Source organism: Quercus robur, chromosome 2 (assembly GCF_932294415.1).
Source record: "Quercus robur chromosome 2, dhQueRobu3.1, whole genome shotgun sequence".
NCBI lineage: Eukaryota > Viridiplantae > Streptophyta > Magnoliopsida > Fagales > Fagaceae > Quercus > Quercus robur.
The window spans coordinates 59715212-59737242 of NC_065535.1; the positions used below are offsets into that span (position 1 = coordinate 59715212).

The following is a 22031-nucleotide window of genomic DNA, read 5'->3' on the forward strand; positions in this document are numbered from 1 at the left end:
AATCAGGGAGTACAATGATTTTTTTAGTCAATCGTTTAGGGCTAGGGTTGTGTCAAATTGGGTCAGTGAATGTGATGCTTAAATAGATAACATTCACCGAGTTAATGCTGATGATGGAGAGTAGAGCGTTAATGCTTTTTTTTTTTTAATAAGAGTTAATGACTTAATTACTAATTTCTAGGGAACAATAATGACATGTAGATGCCGTTTGGATTCAGCGGTTGAATCCTGCGTTGCATTTTTCTCTTTTTTTTTTTTTTTTTTTTTTTTTTTTTTTTTTGCTTTCACCCGTTTCAGGGAGGAGACAAAATTTACTGTTTATGAGACAAATGTGTTCACACACTGTTCTAGTACTGTTCACACACTGTTCATGGGACCCATAGCCACTTTATTCATAAAAAAATTAAAAATGGGTCCCACGGTACTATTCACACATTTAAAATTATTTTGCTACAGTGTTTTCAGTTTCAGCAAAAATAAGCTCAATCCAAACGAACACATAATGGGTTTTTTTTTACCCTTAGATCTAACACAAATCAATGATCTAAAAAATGTGTAACTCTTATGAAGTTACACTGTAACTTGAACACATCTCATATATATACATACTAATTTTTTTTTTTTTTTAGAATACTAAGTATTTTTAATACACACGGGAAGAGGGGAGAAGGTTTATACAGCACAGGTTTTAAATCTCTTTAACTCACGCTTATTTTTCAATGTGGAATTAATTCATTATTTTTTCTTTTGAGAATATTAAGTATTTTTAACACATGGAGGAGTGGTTCTGTCATTGGGTGGAGTGGGGACACACACTGAGACACACCTTACTGTTTTGTTACAATGATTTGGGTACTTTTTTTTTTTAATATTGTTTTTGGTTTTACAGATATTTCATAAATGTGTGGTTCCAGAATGGTACTTGAATCAATTTCATTTTTTTCTGGTGCTGGAACTCAAGACTCAGGGTGAGTCCTCAACCATTTCCTCGATCCGGGTAATTTCCATCCATCTCTATTGCCAAATTTAAATTTTTAATAAAATTTTATATTCTTCTCAAGCACTCAAATCATTTGGATCGTCAACATGTTTTTTTTATAATAATATTGTTATTGTTTTAATCATGAGTGAGAAACCTGAATATTATGAGATTGTTTTAGAATAATAATGACTATTCCCATGTTATGAGATAGTTTCAAAAAGCCAAGTTACGTATCAAGGTCTATGAGTATGAAAGATCCCATCCATCTCGTGGGAATTGGTAAAAGAAATCTCCTTCTACATCTACATGGTTAATTTTCTTAGCCTTTTCAAGACCATTGTTATTGATTCCGTTCCATTCCGGCCAGAACGGCTGAAATTTTTCGTACTGGTATGCAAACTGGTACCGGAATACCCCACGTTCCACCTCGGGTCAAATTTCGGGCCGTTTCGGTCCATTCCAATCATTCCAGCCAATTTCGGCCAATTCCGGCCGAGATGCAAATTTCAACCGATACCAGATTTGGCCTGTTATTAACTTTTTTTTTTAATAAAAAAAAGTTATATTTGGGAGTTCTTTTGATGATGAATTTGATCCTTCTCTCATGGATGATGATGAGGAGGAGGAGCAAATCTTGTATTATTTGATATTTAGTTATTGTCTTGTAATCTTCTTATTGTGTGATGTTAAATTGATGTTATATTTCAAGTTATTGATGTTTAAGACTTAAGAGTTAAGACTAAATGATTTTTATTATTTGATATTTAGTTATTTATTTATTAGAATTGACAATTCTATGTTCTATAAGAATATACATAAATTATCTTTTAAGAACTCCAAAACACCCTGAAACAGTACGTCGAAATTGGCTGATACCGAAATATTCCATTCCACTGGACAAATCGAAACGGGATCCAAAATCCTCTTAAAGCCTGCAAATTTTTTAAAATTATCCCAGCAAAGGAGCTGTTCACGCACCCAAACCATCCATCAATGGAACTCACAAAAAAATACAGTGAAAAACCCATCCCACAAACTCAGATCCACCCAAAAAAAAAAAAATTCAACCCAGCAGTGTCTACATTCTTTTCATTTGGCCCCTTTTATACCTTTTGGCCTAAAAAAAGCAAATGAGAAAAAACCAATTGGCCTATTTACAACCCCGTTAATCCCCAAGCCAAAATTACCAAATCAATTTTCACAAAAAAGCCATTAAAAGAACAAATGGGTCTCTGCTCTTTCTTTCTTTCTTTCTATCTACATATGACTAAATGCACAGATCTATGGCGTTAAACCCTCATTGTTTTAAGATAAAACCAGGTTTTTTCAAGTGGGTTTCCTTTATTTCCTCAACCCATTTTAGGAAAATTAAGGCTTTTGCATTTGTTTACTGCTGATATGGTTCTGGTGTGTTTTTTTCTTGTTCCAATCAGAAAGAGCAAATGGGTCTCTGCAAGAAAGTTTCTTGCTTTTTGTTAATGGATGGGTCTGCGGATCTATGGATTTGAAAAAACCTCATTTTTTAAAGCTTAAAACTTGTTTTTGGTGAAGTGGGTTTTTATAAATTTTTTTGAATATTAATTGGCATTGGAGAGAAAGAAAAATCAAGGCTTGCTTTGTTGAAGGAGAGAAATGATTCAGTTGTTGTTCTTGGCTTTGTTTGCTGAGGGTGTCCTGTGGCTCCTTCAACGTTGTTTCAAGCCTTCAATGTTTATGGTAAAGTGAGGGAGATGGAGAAGAAAAATGTTTTTTTATTATTTACTGACGTGTCAAGTCAGGATTGGCTGGCGTAAATCACGACTTTTACGCCAGCTCCTGACCTAATTTAATCTCTTTTAGAATATGTATGTTTCCAAAAAGGGTACAAAGTGGTTTTGAATATTTTTCTTTTCAAAGCATATTTTTATATAGGTTTTAATGTGAAAAAAAAAAAAAAAAAAAAAAAAAAAAAAAAAAAAAAAACCAGCTTGGTAATTTATCTTTTTAGTTCTCTTTTTTCCCTCGATTCCTACCATCTCTATTTTTTTTTTTACGAGGGTATTTATATTTTTTCGAGTACCTGACTATTCTCTAAAATGTATACAGTACTCATGTCTTAGCACACAGGAAATAATTAGGGAAAAGAATCTCAAGGTCTAAAGATGGTAGCTAGAGGTTTTAAACTCATAGCCTTGTGAATCTCATGAGACATTAAGAACTATAGCCACTAGACCAACAACAAATGTTTACACTTAATTAATTGGTAAAGTATATCTCCTTCTATTGTTGTTTTCTTAGCCTTTTCATGACTATTATAACTTTAAAAAAAAAAGATTTATATTGGAGTTAGGAAATTTTCATATCATTGGGACTATTTGGTTCACATTATAAAAAAAAAAAAAAAAAAAAAAAGGTTAAAAATTGCTTTTGAACATATTTTTTCCAAACTTCATTTTGCATAGGTTTCAATTGTGAAAGAAGAAAAAAAATTGGTTTGTCAATATATCATTAATTCATTTATTTTTCTCAATCCATCTTCTAAATATAACGACAAAGCTCTACACAAATTCATACACCCATCAGAACAAACCAACAATGTTTTAAAAATAATATGTGCATAGCAAATGACAATATTCTATCAATTATAGTTAATGAAATTAAGATGAAGAGGTCATTTTGGATAATTCTTAAACCTTGGAGGTTAATTATAATACAAAATTGATAATATAGTGGTTAGTTTGCAATAGACCCAAATCCGGGGAGACTTTTGCATTTTACCATTTAAAGAATATATGAATTTTACATTTATTTATTTATTTATTTATTTGATTATTGAGATTTAGTTTTGATGAAATTTGAATTATGTAAATTATAATAATTAATCACTTATAAATAAAAGAAAATTAAAAAACCATCAATGATTAACTTAAATATTTGAATGATATCCTTCTTGTTTTAGGTCTAGAAAAGTGGGTCTCGATGTGACAACCTAACCCAATTTAATTCTATCACTACGAATTAGGTTCAGTTTTTAAAGTTGTTATGGGTTAAAGATTTCTAAAACAAGAGAAGTTGAGTTGGGTTGAAAAATACCACAACCATAATCCAACTCGACTTATACACAACCTAACCAAACATGCCATTAGACTATGAGATGCTTGGTAATTTTTTTGGCTAAATTACAAATTACACCTTTTAACTTTGCTTAGAATTCAATCAAGTCCTATAACTTTGTGAGTTGGGCTCAAACCATCAACTATAGGCAAAACACAAACCCAATGAACTTCCTTTATTGTGACTTTTGTTGAACCTGTTCCCCTTGCTAGTACGTCAAGGTGGCTATAGCTCTCAATAAGCGTCCTAGGAAAAATAAATAAATTTGATTGTTTTAGTCCTCCAACCTCTAAAATGACACTGTTTAAAAAAAACTTTAAAAAAAAAAAAAACTTTTCAAAATTCATACAAAGAAGAAAATTTTGAAATTTTGAAAAATCCCGAACCAAAATCTTTCTCATAATTAAGAGACTATGATTTGTCATATGTGTGTGTCTTCTCTTAGCATGAATGTGGAGTACTATAGTAGACAAGTTTTAGCAAAAAAAAAAAAAATTAAATACCTTTGAGAAAAGTTATTATACTAGCAACTTTTTTTCCTAAGGCTTTGTTTGGGAGTTCATAAGAGAATAAAATGGAATGAAATAAAATGATCAGAAGGAAATGAAATTGAATGGAATGTATTTAAGTAAGGGAAAGGAATGGAATGAAATGGAATTAAGTAACTTTGATTGGATGTTTTAAAATAAAGGAATGGAAATGAATGAAATATAAGTAATCTTGTTTAGGAGTAAAATAGAGGGAATTGAATGAATTCATTTTATAACAATATTACTATTAGACCCCTATTTTAAAATAAATGGTTGAATATATAGGGGTATTTTTAGAGTTTTAGTAAAAAATTTATTAAATCTAATTTCATTCTCTCCCATTCCTTCCAATTTCGGGGGAATGAAAATTTGAGGTTTTAAAGGAAAAAAAAAAAAAATGAGTGTTCCCTTTTACCCATTAAATCTAACTCCCGAACAATGTAATGGAGTTTTCATTACCTCCATTAAAACTCTCAAATAAGGGAAGTGAAGAATATTATAAAATTAATTTTTTTCATTAATTTCCATTCCATTCCATTCCCTCTTCCCAAACAAAGGTTTAGATAAATGTCATAATTTCTTATGCACATGGATATAGATGGAGAACACAAAAAAGCAAGGAAATCTGGCAAACCCTTTAATTTTGCAGAGTGAGCAGTTATATGAGGTACTGTCTATTATCTTCTTGACACTTTTTTTTTTTTTTTTTTTTGACTGAAGAAGGCACTTGACATTTTTTTCTTGAGTTTAGCTGTTTTGTTTCTTTTTAAGTCAATGACATTCAATCTAATTTTTCATTAATCTGGCAGTACATTCTGGCCACTAGTGTGTACCCACAAGAACCAGAGCCTCTTAAGGAGCTGAGGAAAGCTACTGCAACCCAACCATTGTAATAGTTCTTTCTATCTTAAACTACGCTAAACCACCAAATATCTCTCTCTCTCTCTCTCTCTCTCTCTCTCTCACTTCATTTTCTTTTGTCTTCACATGATTTACATTAAAACCATTTATGGCCTGTTTGGATAGAAGGAGGAAGGAGGGAGAGTGGAGGGGAGTAGAGTAAAATTGGCTAAAAATAAGTTAATTTTGTGCCAAATCTACTTTACTCTATTCTACTCCCCTTATTCTCCCTCAATCCAAACGGACCATTAGAGATTATTTGAAAGCATTATTGATATGAAGTAATGGACTTTCAACTTTTCCTTGCATTTGTACAAACAATGTCACAAGGGATACAATTTTTTGTTGGTTGCTAAAGAACTCCAAATTCGATATAATTAACTATTTTGAGAGTCTAGTCCTCTGAGTTAAACTAACTAACAATTTATAACTTAAAAAATCATGACTATAATTATTGTCGACATCTAAATTTATAAGGAACATATTTCCATTTGGATAAAAGATAAATACTAACTTCCATTTGGATTAGGATGAATCTTGATTAGTTTTACCGAGGGAACCAATAAAACATATCTGTCATCATTTACCCAATACTGACTAAAATAAATTAGACTCATAACATTCGTCCCCTCTAAAAAGACACTCTTTTCCTCATGGTTCTTTTGTCTTCTCTCGCCTCGAGGTACCTTGCTTTGGTTTCTTACATGTTGTCTTTTTTGGATTCGATCAACCTCCCTTTCTTGAATTCTTCATTCCTTTTATTTTAAGATGACATGAATTTAATTTTCCATGGTGAATGACATGAAGGTATATTTGTTGGAACTTTTTGTTTTTTTGTTTTTTGTGACGATACTTCATACTTGTCCATCCTTTTAAGACATATTTTTTACTTTTTAGCCGCAATGACTTGGCAATCATTTTGGAACTATAGTTTTCCTCCTTTTGTACGTATTACCAGTCTTTTGTGATCCTCCATTGCCACATTGCCTTTTATGGTTGGCCTTTGCATGAGCTTGTAAGTTCTCTCCTTCTCTGTGCAATGAAGACATGGTGAACTTGTTGAATAATTCAGATCTCTCCATAATCTGTCGCAACTGCAACTAAATAGAGATGATTGAGCAAACTTTCTGCTACAACTACTTCATTCCCTTATTTTATGGTTCTAATCAAGATTTTGAATTCCGTTCCAAAAGGCGTTTAGGGTTGACTAGGGGAACCGAAAATTTCAATGTGGATGTGTTCCAATGCACCGTTTCAGGCTTATGCACCATATATATATATATATATATATACTATCTGATTTAAATTAATTATTTTTAGAGTATAAAAATAAATTCCTTAAAAAGTGAATAAGTGATGTAATTATGAGATTGGTTACTAATTAAATACTAAGTTCAAATATGGTTAATGGTTATTAAAAAATGAATTACACCCGGTATATATGTAAATAAAGAAGTATGTAGGGGTATTGGAAAACTATGAACCGTCCTAGAAGGTTCTTTTCTTTAAACTTACTTGAACTTCCATGGTTTCATTGACTCTGGGCTATACTTTCACGCGATTAATTACTTCTAACAGGTTGAGTGACAAATATCTTGTCCAGGGCATACTTTGGTACATCACCAGATGCAGGTCAGCTAATTGCCATGTTCTTGAAGATAGTGAATGCAAAGAAGACAATTGAAATTGGGGTTTTTACAGGATACTCTCTTCTCCTCACGGCCCTTACAATTCCTGATGATGGCAAGGTATGCAAACCATTCATGATCAGTATGTATGTTAAATACATTGTCTTGGCAAAATCCTTATGCCTTGTAATGCCTAATTGCAGATTACAGCCATAGATGTTAATCGAACAAAATATGAGATAGGATTGCCAATTATACAAAAAGCGGGGGTTGAGCACAAAATTAACTTTATCGAGTCACGAGCTTTACCAATTCTTAATGAACTGCTACAAGATGTAAGCTTTAGTAGTGGTTGCACTTTCTAAGTTTCACCAAAAAAATGTACTAGTTTTCGTGATCACTTTTCAAGAATTAGAATGTTTTACTCTATATATGTTACATTGCAGCCAAAGAATGAAGGGAGTTTTGACTTTGCTTTTGTTGATGCTGACAAAGTTAATTATTGGAATTACCATGAGAGGATGATGAGATTGGTTAAGGTTGGAGGGATAATTATCTACGATAACACACTGTGGGGAGGATATGTTGCTTTGCCTGAAGAGGATGTTCCAGAAAAGAAAAGAGCTGGGAGGCAATCTACCATTGAGTTCAATAACTCCATCTCTGCTGACCCTCGTGTTGAAATATCTCATGCTTCAGTGGGTGATGGCGTCCTGATCTGCAGGCGAATTTGCTAAATATTCACTCAGTTGTGACTAAGAATGTGTGCAGACAAGGCTTTCTGTGAACCAGTTGAAATCAGAAATAAAAACTGGACCATGATTTGTCATCAGTCTTTGTTCAATAACAACTGCTAAAGAATTGGAATATTTTGTAAGAGACTTTGAATGTACTCTGGTTAATTTTGTCGCAAGAACATCGTATTATATACTATATAATAAAATTTGGGCATATATATCAGTCGTGATTATGCCAAGTGGCTACACTAAATTGCAGCAATTTTTTTAAATAAAAACAACATATTTGTTTTTATCAACTTCTTTAAATAAATAATAATAAGTGTTTTAACAAAATATACAACATAGGTTTTGTTTATAGGGAAATGTTAAAAAATGACATAAGGGCTTTGATTTAAGAACTATTTTTAGAAATATTTAATGGAAAAATAATAAATCAATTAATTTTGTTGACAACTTTTTATATTTCCTATAAAAGTTATGTAAAACCCTTGCTAATATGGTTTATTAGCAATTGTCTTGAAGGCATCCATTAACATGACCCTTGTTTATATTAACTACTTCTTATGATTTATGAAAATAATTAACACAAGAGATTTATTAACAATTGTCCTAGGTTTCATGTGTTTTTTTAGGAAACTTAATATTAGAAGAGATCTTCCATTATCCTTAAACTAATATATATATATATATATATATATATATATAAGCGAAAATGAGCCATCTCTATTTATATAATGGCCTGCACAGTGAAACTTAGATTTGGGGGTATTTTGGTTATTTTATAAATTTTGGAGTATTTTATAAATTTTGGAGTATTTTGGTCATTTCAGTGGTTTTTGAGTATATTTGGTGATTTTAGAGATATCAGGGGTATTTGAGTCATTTTATAGGTTTCATGTGTATTTTCCTCATTTTAGAGATTTTGGGGATATTATGGTCATTTTAGTGGTTTTTGAGCATATTTGGTGATTTTAGAGATATTGGAGGTATTTTTGTCATTTAGAGGTTTCATGGATATTTTGGTCATTTTAGTGGTTTTGGGGATAATTTTGGATGTCCAAGGGTATATTGGTAATTTTGGAAGTGTAGGAGTATTTGGGTCATTTTAGGTATTTAAGGGTATTTTGAAGTAAAAGGGTATTCAAGTAGTTTTAGAAGTATTTGGGTCATATTGGGTTAAATAGATAGATTACTAATTAAATGGGTTGGGTAATTATACACCTAACCCATTTATGACCCAACCCGTCCATTTGCCACCCCCACTAGAGATGTCTTTTGATTGGATAAACATCATCTTTACATGTGGATCAATTATGAACATCATTTTTATTAAACCAATCACATTAAGTTATGAAAAAGTGTTGTGAAAATTTTGTGTTATTAGATTTATCGTAAATAACCAGGTTCGAGTTTATCGTAAACTTTTAGTTCAGCAATGGACAGGATCATGTTGAGGGATTAGATGCTGTCAAACTCACTATTGTCTTTATTTGCAGAAATGCAAGCCTGTTTAGTGCTACTGTAGCTTAATATATCTTTCATGTAATTTAATAATTGTCCTTCCAAGAATTTAATAACAATAATATACTAATAATAATAACAACAATTGTCGTTTTGACGAACTTTTATACCCTTTGAGTGACTTACGACTTATTCTTGAGCACCGAATGGATTGGTTATTCCATCTGCTTACGTTATTTGAAGTTTGACATATTAAAATGGTTGGCAGCCAACGAAAAGAGCAAAAAAATTGTTTTCCTTGGGAATTAATCTGGTTTACTTGTTACTTGTCAAAGTAGCATACGTGAGCTAGCTGTACCATGCGTACCATTTCGAAAAAAAAAATACCAGTCACCGACGCTTTTGATGACATTGGCTTGGAAATATTCTTATGGAAAACATAAAAATAAAATAAAAAACTAGAGGAAGGGACTGAGGAAGCCTTATGCAAGGGAACATTATTATAGGTGAAAGTTGAAAATTGCCAAAGCTTGCGAGAGGCCCTTGACTAAAAGTCTAAAACAAAGTCTATAAGAGAGCTTTCATGGTGGAACTGAGTTTGTATTGAAGAAACAATAGGAAGTTGTTGAAACAATAGACTCTTAACAATTCAAAGCTTCAAATACTTTCTTCTTCTTTTCCCCAAGCCAGAAGTTACAAGGTATGCCTCCTTCTCTTCATTTTATTTGCATGGTTTTTTTTTTTTTTTTTTTTTTTTTTTTTGGGGGGTGAAGGGGTTGCTAAATTTTAAGGGCTTTGTGGTTTGGTTAGTTCTAAGTTCTTCACTATGTGTTAAAGGATGAATATTCAGAAGTCTCTTGACACCACGTTTTTGTTGCACTTGTAGCTTTATAATCTGATATACAGTATAGTTAAAAATGTCTCGTCGTTTGGGTATGCCGTTTCTCTTTTTCTTGGGGATTTTGTGATTGAGATTGATGTGTAGGCACGGTAACTTTTACTTTTTTATTTTATTTTATAATCGGTAGCTTTTACTTTCAAGGATACATAATTGGGTGACTAATCATTTGGACATGGTATTACATTTATTGGTTGCATGTATCTACCCTCTCAGACTCTCATATATGAGTGGATCTCATACTTGTGAAACTCACCTTCATGTGAGAAAATAAATACATGTATCGGATATATGATAGATTTTCTACTATAATTTGTAATGTGCTCACATGGTAAAATATATATATATATATATATATATTAAGAGGTAAAGTTCAAATAAAATCCAATTAGATTTTAATGGGATTCTCAATTTTGCACCATATGTCTCATTTAAATTTTTAAAATTTTTGGGCCAAAATAAATGATATATTAACAACTTGCTATAGTGCTTAATATATAACACTATTTACCAAAAATGCACAAAAGACACCATCCATTGGGCTAAAATGCGAAAAAATTTACAACTTGCTATAGTGCTTAAGCAAATATACATAAGCATTGTAACATGCAAATTTTTTTTTATTCCTCTTTTTATGTTCAGCCTCCTCTCTTGTCTCACTTTCTCTCTTCTCTCTCCCATTGTAGCATTAAAGTAAGATTATTTTAATGTGATATATTATAAAATATAGAATAGATGTATAGTGCATTGTAAAATAGATAAAATGGGTTTTAGTAAAATAAAATGTATATATATATATATATTTTTGCATAACCGGAATGCTCTAATATACTATTTTAATTATACTCCATTAAAAATAGTTATATCAAAAATTTTGGGTCTACTAGTAATATAATTATAACGATGTTCTTTGTCAAGAACTTACTATGGCTTTTTAGGGGCACTTACGACTTGTCATGAGCACCATTGTGTAAGGTCTATAATTGTTGGTTAATTCCACGTCAAACTTATTTGTATCTTATTGGTCTAAATTTCCATTTGTTTGTGCAAATTTATTTGTATTAAGTTGGTGAGGTGAAAAGATCATGGGCTGAAATTGAAGTTGTGAATTGATGTACATCACTGAACCCGACAATTCATTTACCTTTTTTTTTCTACAGATACAACCTTTTTGCCCACCGATATAAGCTCCATTTCCCACAAATTTGTTACCCCAAAGTCTCATCTTCTTGCTCTCACCATTGCCTAATTCTTGAGAGGAGATCAAATCTTTCACACAAACCAACCTTTCGAGTTTTTGTGTCAATTCACTTGGGACGCATTGGAGTTTGCAATTGGAGGCTCAATTGTAGATTTCGTGACTAGAGTAGAGAAAGGACTCGAGAAATCGGTTGCTAGCAGGAGCTTGGAGGTATTGAATATATTTTTTTTACTTCTTTACTTAAAGGACTTTGTATGTAAGATATGCTACAACCATTTTTTTTTTTAGTGGATCATTTGATATTGTGATGCCTCAGAAACATTTTTCCACCTAATACTCGGGTTTTCCTCCTCGTAAACACTTTGTTGTCTTGTGGGTTATTGTGATCTTACGTGGTTTTGCTTTATTTAATGTTTATCCATGCATGCTAATGTCAATTGGCTAATCTTGTACACAATTGGGATTTACATTTTGTGATTAGTGATTACCATAAAATTGGCATTAGTGGTAAAAATTAGAGATCTAAATATCTTGAGTGGGAAACTCTTTCAAATTGGGAGGTCACGAATCATCTGCATACGTAATTGAGATTTGACAAATCATAATGGTGGAACCGAATCCATATTGAAGAAACATAAGGAAGTCGTTGAAATTAAGAGCAAAGTAAAATATCAGTGATTCAGGTTCAGGGCTTTGGTTTGGTTAGTTCTTTACCGTGTTAAAGCATGGATATTCAGAAGTCTCTGACAGATCACTTTCTTAAAGTGTATGACATGTTGGAACGGTAATTATACCTTCGAGTATACTTAATTGAGAGACTATGATTTGTCATATGTGTGTCTTCTCTTAGAATGAATGTGCAGTACTGTAGTAGACAAGTTTGATAAAAAAAAAAAAATTGAAAATACCATCGAGGAAAGTTATTATACTAGCAACTTTTTTTCTTTGAGGAATGTCATAATTTCTTGCGCACTTGCATATAGATGGAGAACACAAAAAAGCAAGGAAACCTGGCAAACCCTTTGATTTTGCAGAGTGAGTTATATGAGGTACTGTTTATTATCTTCTTGACATTTTTTCTTGAGTTTAGCTGTTTTGTTTCTTTTTAAGTCAATGACGTTCAATCTAATTTTTTATTAATCTGCAGTACATATTGGCCACAAGTGTGTACCCACGAGAACCAGAGCCTCTTAAGGAGCTGAGGAAAGCTACTGCATCCCAACCATTGTAATGGTTCTTTCTATCATAAACTACACTAAACTACCAAATTGCTCTCTCTCTCTCTCTCTCTCTCTCATCATTTTCTTTTGTTCACATGGTTCACATCAAAATCATTTAGAGATTGTTTAAAAGCATTATTGACATGAAGTGATGGACTTTCAACTTTTCCTTGCATTTGTACCAACAATGCCACAATAGATACAAATTTTTTTTTTTGGTTGCTCCGAGGGAATTAAAACTTCCAAATTTGATATAATTAACTATTTTGGGAGTCTAGACCTCCAAGTTAGACTAATTAACAATTTGTAACTTAGAAAATCATGACTATACTTCATTTATTGTCAACATCAAAATTTATAGAAATACTTTCATTTGGATATAAGATAAATACTAACTTCCTATAATCCCTCAGTAAACTAATCATGATTCATACTAATCCACACTAATTTATTTGAATCAATAAAACATATTTATCATTTTTTTTTAAATGAATGAAAAATGGGTAGAGGGGAGGAACCGAAGTTGGCGTCTTCCACCTAGGCGTGAATATAGTGACACTCTACCCGTTGGGCCTAGGCTTACGGGAGCAGGAGATCCGGATGAGTTATAGTTGTGCACCCAACCCCATTAAGGATATTAGTGAGCATGAGCCGAAAGCACTGGGTTGTCCACCGGAATGAAAAATTCTGGCCAAAATGGAATGAAATTCAAAACTTTGGCTCCATACCTAGTGTTAATATGTTGTTTCGAGGAAATCAAGACCTCCAAATTTGATAATGGACTATTTTGAGGGAGTCCAAATCTCTAAGTGAGACTAGTGGACCATTTTTCTATACTGGACTAATTTGTAGCTAATCTATAATATTTCCATTTGTACCCAAAAAAAGATAGTGGGAACTCTGGGCTATACTTTGATGTGATTGCTTCTAACAGGTTGAGTGACAAATATCTTGTCCAGGGCATACTTTGGTACATCACCAGATGCAGGTCAGCTAATTGCCATGTTCTTGAAGATAGTGAATGCAAAGAAGACAATTGAAATTGGGGTTTTTACAGGATACTCTCTTCTCCTCACGGCCCTTACAATTCCTGATGATGGCAAGGTATGCAAATCATTCATGATCAGTATGTATGTTAAATACATTGTCTTGGCAAAATCCTTATGCCTTGTAATGCCTAATTGCAGATTACAGCCATAGATGTTGATCGAACAAAATATGAGATAGGATTGCCAATTATACAAAAAGCGGGGGTTGAGCACAAAATTAACTTTATCGAGTCACGAGCTTTACCCGTTCTTGATGAACTGCTACAAGATGTAAGCTTTAGTAGTGCTTGCTCCTTTTGAGTTTCACTAGAAAAATGTTCTAGTTTTCATGATCACTTTTCAAGAATTGGAATGTTTAACTCTATATATGTTACATTGCAGCCAAAGAATGAAGGGAGTTTTGACTTTGCTTTTGTTGATGCTGACAAAGTTAATTATTGGAATTACCATGAGAGAATGACGAAATTGGTTAAGGTTGGAGGGATAATTATCTATGATAACACACTGTGGGGAGGATATGTTGTTTTACCTGAAGAGGATGTTCCAGAAAAGAAAAGAGCTGGGAGGCAGTCAACCATTGAGTTTAATAACTCCATTTCTTCTGACTCACGTGTTGAAATATCTCATGCTTCAGTGGGTGATGGCGTTCTGATCTGCAGGCGAATTTGCTAAGTATTTCTAGACAACTAGTTGAACTCATTAATAAATCTTTTCATCCCTACAAGCACGAGTGCTTATTATGAATTTCTTAAGGACCAGACTATTTCATAGGAATGTTTAGGGAAAATGTGCTCTGGTTTTGTCGGAAGGACAATTTTTTTTATTGTTTTCATCCCTTTAAGTTTGCATGAATTTTGATTCTTCTGTTCAATCGAAGACCAAATAATTAAAATTTTGCAAATCCAATTTCCTTTTTAGTTAATTAAATATACAGTCTATATACTTTACACCCAAATGATAAAGAATAAATTAAAAGAAAAAACATAAACAAAATTACAATCTGGAGAGAGAGAGAGGAATTAATATTATCTATCTTTTGGTTGGAAATAAAATAGTGATCGGTGATTTTCACCCGCCCACCAATTTGTTTCCTTTCAACTTGAGAAGTGACCATGAATAATGAAATTAAAAAATTACCCTCATTACCTCATTGTTTCAAATTGCAATAAGGGCATAATAGTAATTTAATATCTATCATTTCACTTTTCTATTCCTTGTGCTAAATATACATGATGAAAAACTAAAATATTTTCTATAAATCTAGGGATACACCAAATTTTACACTCATGACTCAACTAATGTGTCAAGCTATTATTGATACACAATAAAATAGTCTCAATAGTGGACTCATATAAAAGCAGTTATTCTATACCACACACTTTGCCAATTGCCACAACTTTTCATATTTGATGACATGTGTGACTATGATTGATGAACCATTGATCATATTTGTTCTCCACCACTCACAATTGCATATATATATGTCATTAAGTTATGACAATAAATGAATTTCTTTCATAATTGAAGAAAGTGAAGCAGTCCAGTCACCAATAACATCGTACTACTTTTGTGAGGGATTTTGATCCCAAATTAAACCTCATGTGTTTGCACGTGAGCTTACTCACTAAGCAAGTTTTTATTTCATTTAGGCAATCGTAACATGGCAGTGCAGGTGGAAATTTACATGGAATGAAACTAATATTTTATTTTAGCTGTTAATCAAGTTAGTTTTTTATTATTTTTTCTTGAGAAATAGGATAGCATTTTTCATTTATCACTTTAAGGATCATTTTTTTGACACAATATCAACACATTTAAAAGGTATGGGAACAAATAGATAATTTTCCCAAAGTGATATTTATCTCAAAAAAAAAAAAAAAGACTGCTCAATGGGATGTTAATTAACGAAATAATTTCTATCGTCCTAAAGTCTTCAAAGACATAGAGGGGTGGAGATAGGGACGTAGCCAGGACTTGGAATTAGGGGGGTGGTTTTGCTATTGACTGGTTTTGGCTTCTAAATTTGCTGTTTAGCTGTGAGGGTTTTTTTTTTTTTTTTTTTTTTTTTTTTTTTTTTGTGTGTCTTTAATGTGTACTGCTAGGTAAGGATAAAATTAGTTGGTTAAAATTTTTTTTAATGGCCGAGTTGTTTGTTTTGAGTAAAATTGGTTGACTGAGCTTAATTTTTATTTTTATTTTTATTTTTGCAATTGGTAATTTTTATTGCTAGGCTAATTTTCTGGGCTTGTATATTTTGTTTTAGATTTTATATCTATAAATAAATTTTTAGTCTTTAAAATGATGAAAATGCTAGAGTTACAAACGTTTTTATAAATTGCTGATGTGGTTAGTAGTTATTGTTATGTAAAAAAGTGATTTGAGTAGTAGTCTCAGATGCAAACTAATAAGAATTTGCTAACTTAACGGTTTGTAAAAATATTGTAGAAAATTTTGTTACTATAGCATTACTCTCAAAAGAATTAATGATATTATTGAGGGGGCAAAGTGTAAATTTATGGAACAAAATTGCTAAAATTAATACCTACACACACACATATATATATATATATGGGTTCAAGTTACACATGGTGTAAACATTTTTTTGGACCATTGATTTGTATTAGATCTAAAAGTGAAAAAACACTTATAATCATGTATTTATTGTTCCCTAAAAATTAGTAACTAAGTCATTAATTCTTCTTATTAAAAATAGAAAAATATAAAACAGCATTAACTCTCTATCCATCATCATCTTCATCTTCTCTCCCTCTCTCACATGGTCTTGTGTTCAGGAAACCAGAGTGTTTGATTGCTTCGTTCATTTATTTATTATATTATATCCATTCTTTCATATATAATTGAGTGCTGAGTTAATGGCGGTGATGCAGGAGATGATAAAGAAGGAAGTGAGGAGTTATATGACCGGGTTAAAGGAGCAAATGGAGCTGGGTCTGGGATTTGTATGGGTATGAATATGGGTATGAACATGGGTATGAGAGGTGAAGATGGGTTTAGGGAAGTGGTTGTGAAGAGAATCGGAGTTAGTAGGATCGATTAGTTGTGAAGGAGATGAAAAAAAAAAAAAAAAAACTGGGTCTTTGGTTTTTTTTTTTTTTTTCTTTAAATTGTGGTAGTTAGCGAATAAGTAAATGTACAGAGAGAGAGAGAGAGAGAGAGAGAGGTTGAGGATGAATGAATCGAAGCGAAAAGGATTTTTAGAAGGGACTTTGATGGAGCATAGTATGAACTTTTTTTTTTTTTTTAATTTCTGTTTTGGCTTCTAGCCTTGTTCAGAGAGCTGGTTCAGGAAACAAATAATAAAAAAAAAATAAAACCAAAAAAAAAAAACATGCTACCTCAAAGGAACAAAGAAGGAAAAAAAAAGGAAAAGAAATTCAATATTTTTGTCAAATTATAAAAAATTTGTCGTTTTGGGACTTTTCTTCAATTGTTTTCTTGTTTATTTTTCTCTATGGTGTCCTTTTTTTAATTATATTTTGTTAAAGTTTAAAACTTGAATTTGAAAAAATCTAAGTGTTTAATATATAAATGGAAGGAAAAAGAACTGGAATGCAGTAAGACAGTGGAATAGACATGAGTGAATTTTTGTCAACAATGATTTATCATACTTTTTATTTTGACAAGGCATGATATACACTTTGGGTAAAGGATAAAAACAAAGGACAATGTATACATTTGGGTAAAGGATATGAAGAGACAAGTCCTTTGTTTTTATCCCCTCAAAATGATATATACATTGTCATTTTTGGTAATTTACCTCTTAAATAGTGCTTTTTTTTTTGGACAGTTCGAAAGCGAAGAGAGAAGATGATGATGATGATGAAGATGAAGGATTGAAACATAAGGAAATCCTTCATCTCTCTCCTTAATTCTCAGATCCCTTAAGTCTCTGCCACCATTGGGTTTGTATTTGATTTTGATTTTGGGTTTGGGTTATGGGTTTTCAGTTAACGGTTTAATTTTGAGTTGATTTTCTGTGGATTTTGGGTTTGATTTTGTTTTGGGTTGATTTTGAGTTGGGTTTGGGATGGGTTTGAGTTGATTCTAAGTTGTTTTGTACTTTTGTGTTGATTTTGAGTTATTTTTGGTTTGATTTTGTGTTTGGATTATCAAATGTTGAAATGGGTTGTGGTGGTAGACTGGTGATAGTTAGGTGGTGCTGTGTTTGTAGCAACACGGAGAAGGCAAAGTAGAGACAAGAGATGAGAGGTGTGAGTGAGCTTTAGGGCAAAAGACAGAGCAGAGAGATGAGATGAGAGGAATGAGGGACAGGCGTGAGAACTGAGGAAATTAACATGATTTATTGAAAGGTAATTTGGTAATTGCTCGAAGAGTCCAACGGATAGCTGAGAACGCGCATGGACTTTTCTAAAATGGACCTCCAAAGCTCCATAATGGCTTGCGTGTTCTCAGCCTTGGCCCAAAACACAGCTTTTTCCAAAAAGTTGCGTTTTATGCTAAACCAAACGGGCTTTCCACTCCAGCTTTTTTCAAAACGAGCTTTTTGGATTGAAAACGTTGAAACAAACCGGCACTAATACACAACCTAACCAAACATGCCATTAGACTATGAGATGCTTGGTAATTTTTTTGGCTAGATTACAAATTGTACCTCTTAACTTTGCTCAGAATTCAATCAAGTCCTATAACTTTGTGAGTTGGGCTCAAACCATCAACTATAGGCAAAACACAAACCCAATGAACTTCCTTTATTGTGACTTTTGTTGAACCTGTTCCCCTTGCTAGTACGTCAAGGTGGCTATAGCTCTCACAAAGCGTCCTAGGAAAAATAAATAAATTTGATTATTTCAGTCCTCCAACCTCCAAAATGACACTGTTTAAAAAAAAACTAAAAAAAAAAAAATTTGAAAATTCATACAAAGAAGAAAATTTTGAAATTTTGAAAAAACCCAAACCAAAATCTTTCTCATAATTAAGAGACTATGATTTGTCATATGTGTGTGTCTTCTCTTAGCATGAATGTGGAGTACTATAGTAGACAAGTTTTAGCAAAAAAAAATTTAAATACCTTTGAGAAAAGTTATTATACTAGCAACTTTTTTTCCTAAAGCTTTGTTTGGGAGTTCATAAGTGAATAAAATGAAATAGAATGAAATGAAATTGAATGGAATGTATTTAAGTAAGGGAAAGGAATGGAATAAAATGGAATTACGTAACCTTGACTGGATGTGTTAAAATAAAGGAATGGAAATGAATGAAATTAAATGAAATGTAAGTAATCTTGTTTAGGAGTAAAATAGAAGGAATGAAATGAATTCATTTTATAACAATATTACTATTAGACCTTTATTTTAAAATAAATGGTTGAATATATAGGGGTATTTTGAGAGTTTTAGTAAAAAATTCATTAAATCTAATTCTATTCTCTCTCATTCCTTCCAATTTCGGGGGAATGAAAATTTGAGATTTTAAAGGAAAAAAGAGGAATGAGTGTTCCCTTTTACCTGTTAAATCTAACTCTCGAACAATGGAATGGATTTTTCATTCCCTCAATTAAAACTCTCAAAAAAGGGAAGTGAAGAATATTATAAAATTATTTTTTTCATTAATTTCCATTTCATTCCATTCCCTCCTCCCAAACGAAGGCTTAGAGAAATGTCATAATTTCTTGTGCACATGGATATAGATGGAGAACACAAAAAAGCAAGGAAATCTGACAAACCCTTTAATTTTGCAGAGTGAGGAGTTATATGAGGTACTGTCTATTATCTTCTTGACATTTTTTCTTGAGTTTAGCTGTTTTGTCTCTTTTTAAGTCAATGACGTTCAATCTAATTTTTCATTAATCTAGCAGTACATTCTGGCCACTAGTGTGTACCCACGAGAACCAGAGCCTCTTAAGGAGCTGAGGAAAGCTACTGCAACCCAACCATTGTAATAGTTCTTTCTATCTTAAACTACGCTAAACCACCAAATATCTCTCTCTCTCTCTCTCTCTCTCTCTCTCTCTCTCTCTCTCTCTCTTCATTTTCTTTTGTCTTCACATGATTCACATCAAAATCATTTATGGCTTGTTTGGATAGAGGAAGGAAGGAGGGAGAGTGGAGGGGAGTAGAGTAAAATTGGCTAAAAATAAGTAAATTTTGTGCCAAATCTACTTTACTCTACTCTATTCTACTTCCCCTCCTTCTCCCTCAATCCAATCGGACCATTAGAGATTGTTTGAAAGCATTATTGATATGAAGTAATGGACTGTCAACTTTTCCTTGCATCTGTACAAACAATGTCACAAGGGATACAATTTTTTATTGGTTGCTAAAGAACTCCAAATTCGATATAATTAACTATTTTGAGAGTCTAGTCCTCTCAGTTAAACTAACTAACAATTTATAACTTAAAAAATCATGACTATACTTATTGTCAACATCTAAATTTATAAGGAACATACTTCCATTTGGATAAAAGATAAATACTAACTTCCATTTGATTAGGATGAATCTTGATTAGTTTTTCCGAGGGAACCAATAAAACTTATCTGTCATTATTTACCCAATACTAACTAAAATAAATTAGACTTATAACATTCGTCCCCTCTAAAAAGACACTCTTTTCCTCATGGTTCTTTTGTCTTCTCTCGCCTCGAGGTAACTTTCTTTGGTTTCTTACATGTTGTCTTTTTTGGATTCGATCAACCTCCAACATGAATTAATTTTCCTTGGTGAATGACATAAAGGTATATTTGTTGGAACTTTTTGTTTTTGTTTTTTTTTTGTTTTTTGTGACGATACTTCATACTTGTCCATCCTTCTAAGACATATTTTTTACTTTTTAGCCGCAATGACTTGGCAATCCTTTTGGAACTATAGTTTTCCTCCTTTTGTACGTATTACCAGTCTTTTGTGATCCTCCATTGCCACAATGCCTTTTATGGTTGGCCTTTGCATGAGCTTGTAAGTTCTCTCCTTCTCTGTGCAATGGAGACATGGTGAACTTGTTGAATAATTCAGATCTCTCCATAATCTGTCGCAACTGCAACTAAATAGAGATGATTGAGCAAACTTTCTGCTACAACTACTTCATTCCCTTATTTTATGGTTCTAATCAAGATTTTGAATTCCGTTCCAAAAGGCGTTTAGGGTTGACTAGGGGAACGGAAAATTTCAATGTGGATGTGTTCCAATGCACCGTTTCAGGCTTATGCACCATATATATATATATATATATATATATATATATATATGTATGTATGTATACTATCTGATTTAAATTAATTATTTTTAGAGTATAAAAATAAATTCCTTAAAAAGTGAATAAGTGATGTAATTATGAGATTGGTTACTAAATACTAAGTTCAAATATGGTTAATGGTTATTAAAAAATGAATCACACCCGGTATATATGTAAATAAAGAAGTATGTAGGGGTATTGGAAAACTATGAACCGTCCTAGAAGGTTCTTTTCTTTAAACTTACTTGAACTTCCATGGTTTCATTGACTCTGGGCTATACTTTCACGTGATTACTTCTAACAGGTTGAGTGACAAATATCTTGTCCAGGGCATACTTTGGTACATCACCAGATGCAGGTCAGCTAATTATTGCTATGTTCTTGAAGATAGTGAATGCAAAGAAGACAATTGAAATTGGGGTCTTTACAGGATACTCTCTCTCCTCAAGGCCCTTACAATTCCTGATGATGGCAGGCATGCAAACCATTCATGATCAGTAGGTATGTTAAATACATTGTCTTGGCAAAATCCTTATGCCTTGTAATGCCTAATTGCAGATTACAGCCATAGATGTTGATCGAACAAAATATGAGATAGGATTGCCAATTATACAAAAAGCGGGGGTTGAGCACAAAATTAACTTTATCGAGTCACGAGCTTTACCAATTCTTAATGAACTGCTACAAGATGTAAGCTTTAGTAGTGGTTGCACTTTCTAAGTTTCACCAAAAAAATGTTCTAGTTTTCGTGATCACTTTTCAAGAATTAGAATGTTTTACTCTATATATGTTACATTGCAGCCAAAGAATGAAGGGAGTTTTGACTTTGCTTTTGTTGATGCTGACAAAGTTAATTATTGGAATTACCATGAGAGGATGATGAGATTGGTTAAGTTGGAGGGATAATTATCTACGATAACACACTGTGGGGAGGATATGTTGCTTTGCCTGAAGAGGATGTTCCAGAAAAGAAAAGAGCTGGGAGGCAATCTACAATTGAGTTCAGTAACTCCATCTCTGCTGACCCTCGTGTTGAAATATCTCATGCTTCAGTGGGTGATGGCGTCCTGATCTGCAGGCGAATTTGCTAAATATTCACTCAGTTGTGACTAAAAATGTG

General features: G+C 32.4%; 2 protein-coding genes across 18 annotated transcripts in view; both read left to right on the forward strand.

Annotated features, from left to right (window-relative positions):
• Positions 1 to 14573, forward strand: part of LOC126714279 (probable caffeoyl-CoA O-methyltransferase At4g26220) — a 30543-nt gene extending 15970 nt beyond the window's left edge. For 4 of the 17 annotated variants that reach the window (XM_050414354.1, XM_050414362.1, XM_050414363.1 and 1 more), the window contains 5 exons: positions 12417 to 12482; positions 12581 to 12660; positions 13613 to 13757; positions 13841 to 13972; positions 14084 to 14573. In XM_050414354.1, the coding sequence (XP_050270311.1) occupies positions 12417 to 12482; positions 12581 to 12660; positions 13613 to 13757; positions 13841 to 13972; positions 14084 to 14374 (714 nt within the window). In that variant the 3' untranslated portion in view covers positions 14375 to 14573. Of the gene's footprint in view, positions 1 to 5203; positions 5273 to 5414; positions 5495 to 7108; positions 7254 to 7336; positions 7469 to 7579; positions 7728 to 9840; positions 10035 to 11298; positions 11644 to 12416; positions 12483 to 12580; positions 12661 to 13612; positions 13758 to 13840; positions 13973 to 14083 lie in introns of those variants that run through there. The other 13 variants (XM_050414348.1, XM_050414355.1, XM_050414356.1 and 10 more) reach the window with 9 other exon arrangements.
• On the forward strand, positions 893 to 21433 carry LOC126714282 (caffeoyl-CoA O-methyltransferase-like). The gene is made up of 4 exons (XM_050414366.1): positions 893 to 997; positions 19371 to 19439; positions 19539 to 19618; positions 21241 to 21433. Exons 2-4 carry the CDS (start codon positions 19371 to 19373, stop codon positions 21410 to 21412), a joined length of 321 nt encoding a protein of 106 aa, XP_050270323.1. The 5' UTR covers positions 893 to 997; the 3' UTR covers positions 21413 to 21433.
• Positions 21434 to 22031: the final 598 nt, after the last annotated feature.

Coding starts and splice junctions, on each gene's coding strand:
- LOC126714282 (XM_050414366.1), top strand. CDS start 19,371: ATGGAGAACACAAAAAAGCAAGGAAATCTGACAAACCCTTTAATTTTG. Junction 19,440..19,538: donor AGAGTGAGGAGTTATATGAG/GTACTGTCTATT, acceptor TTAATCTAGCAG/TACATTCTGGCCACTAGTGT. Junction 19,619..21,240: donor GCTACTGCAACCCAACCATT/GTAATAGTTCTT, acceptor TATCTTGTCCAG/GGCATACTTTGGTACATCAC.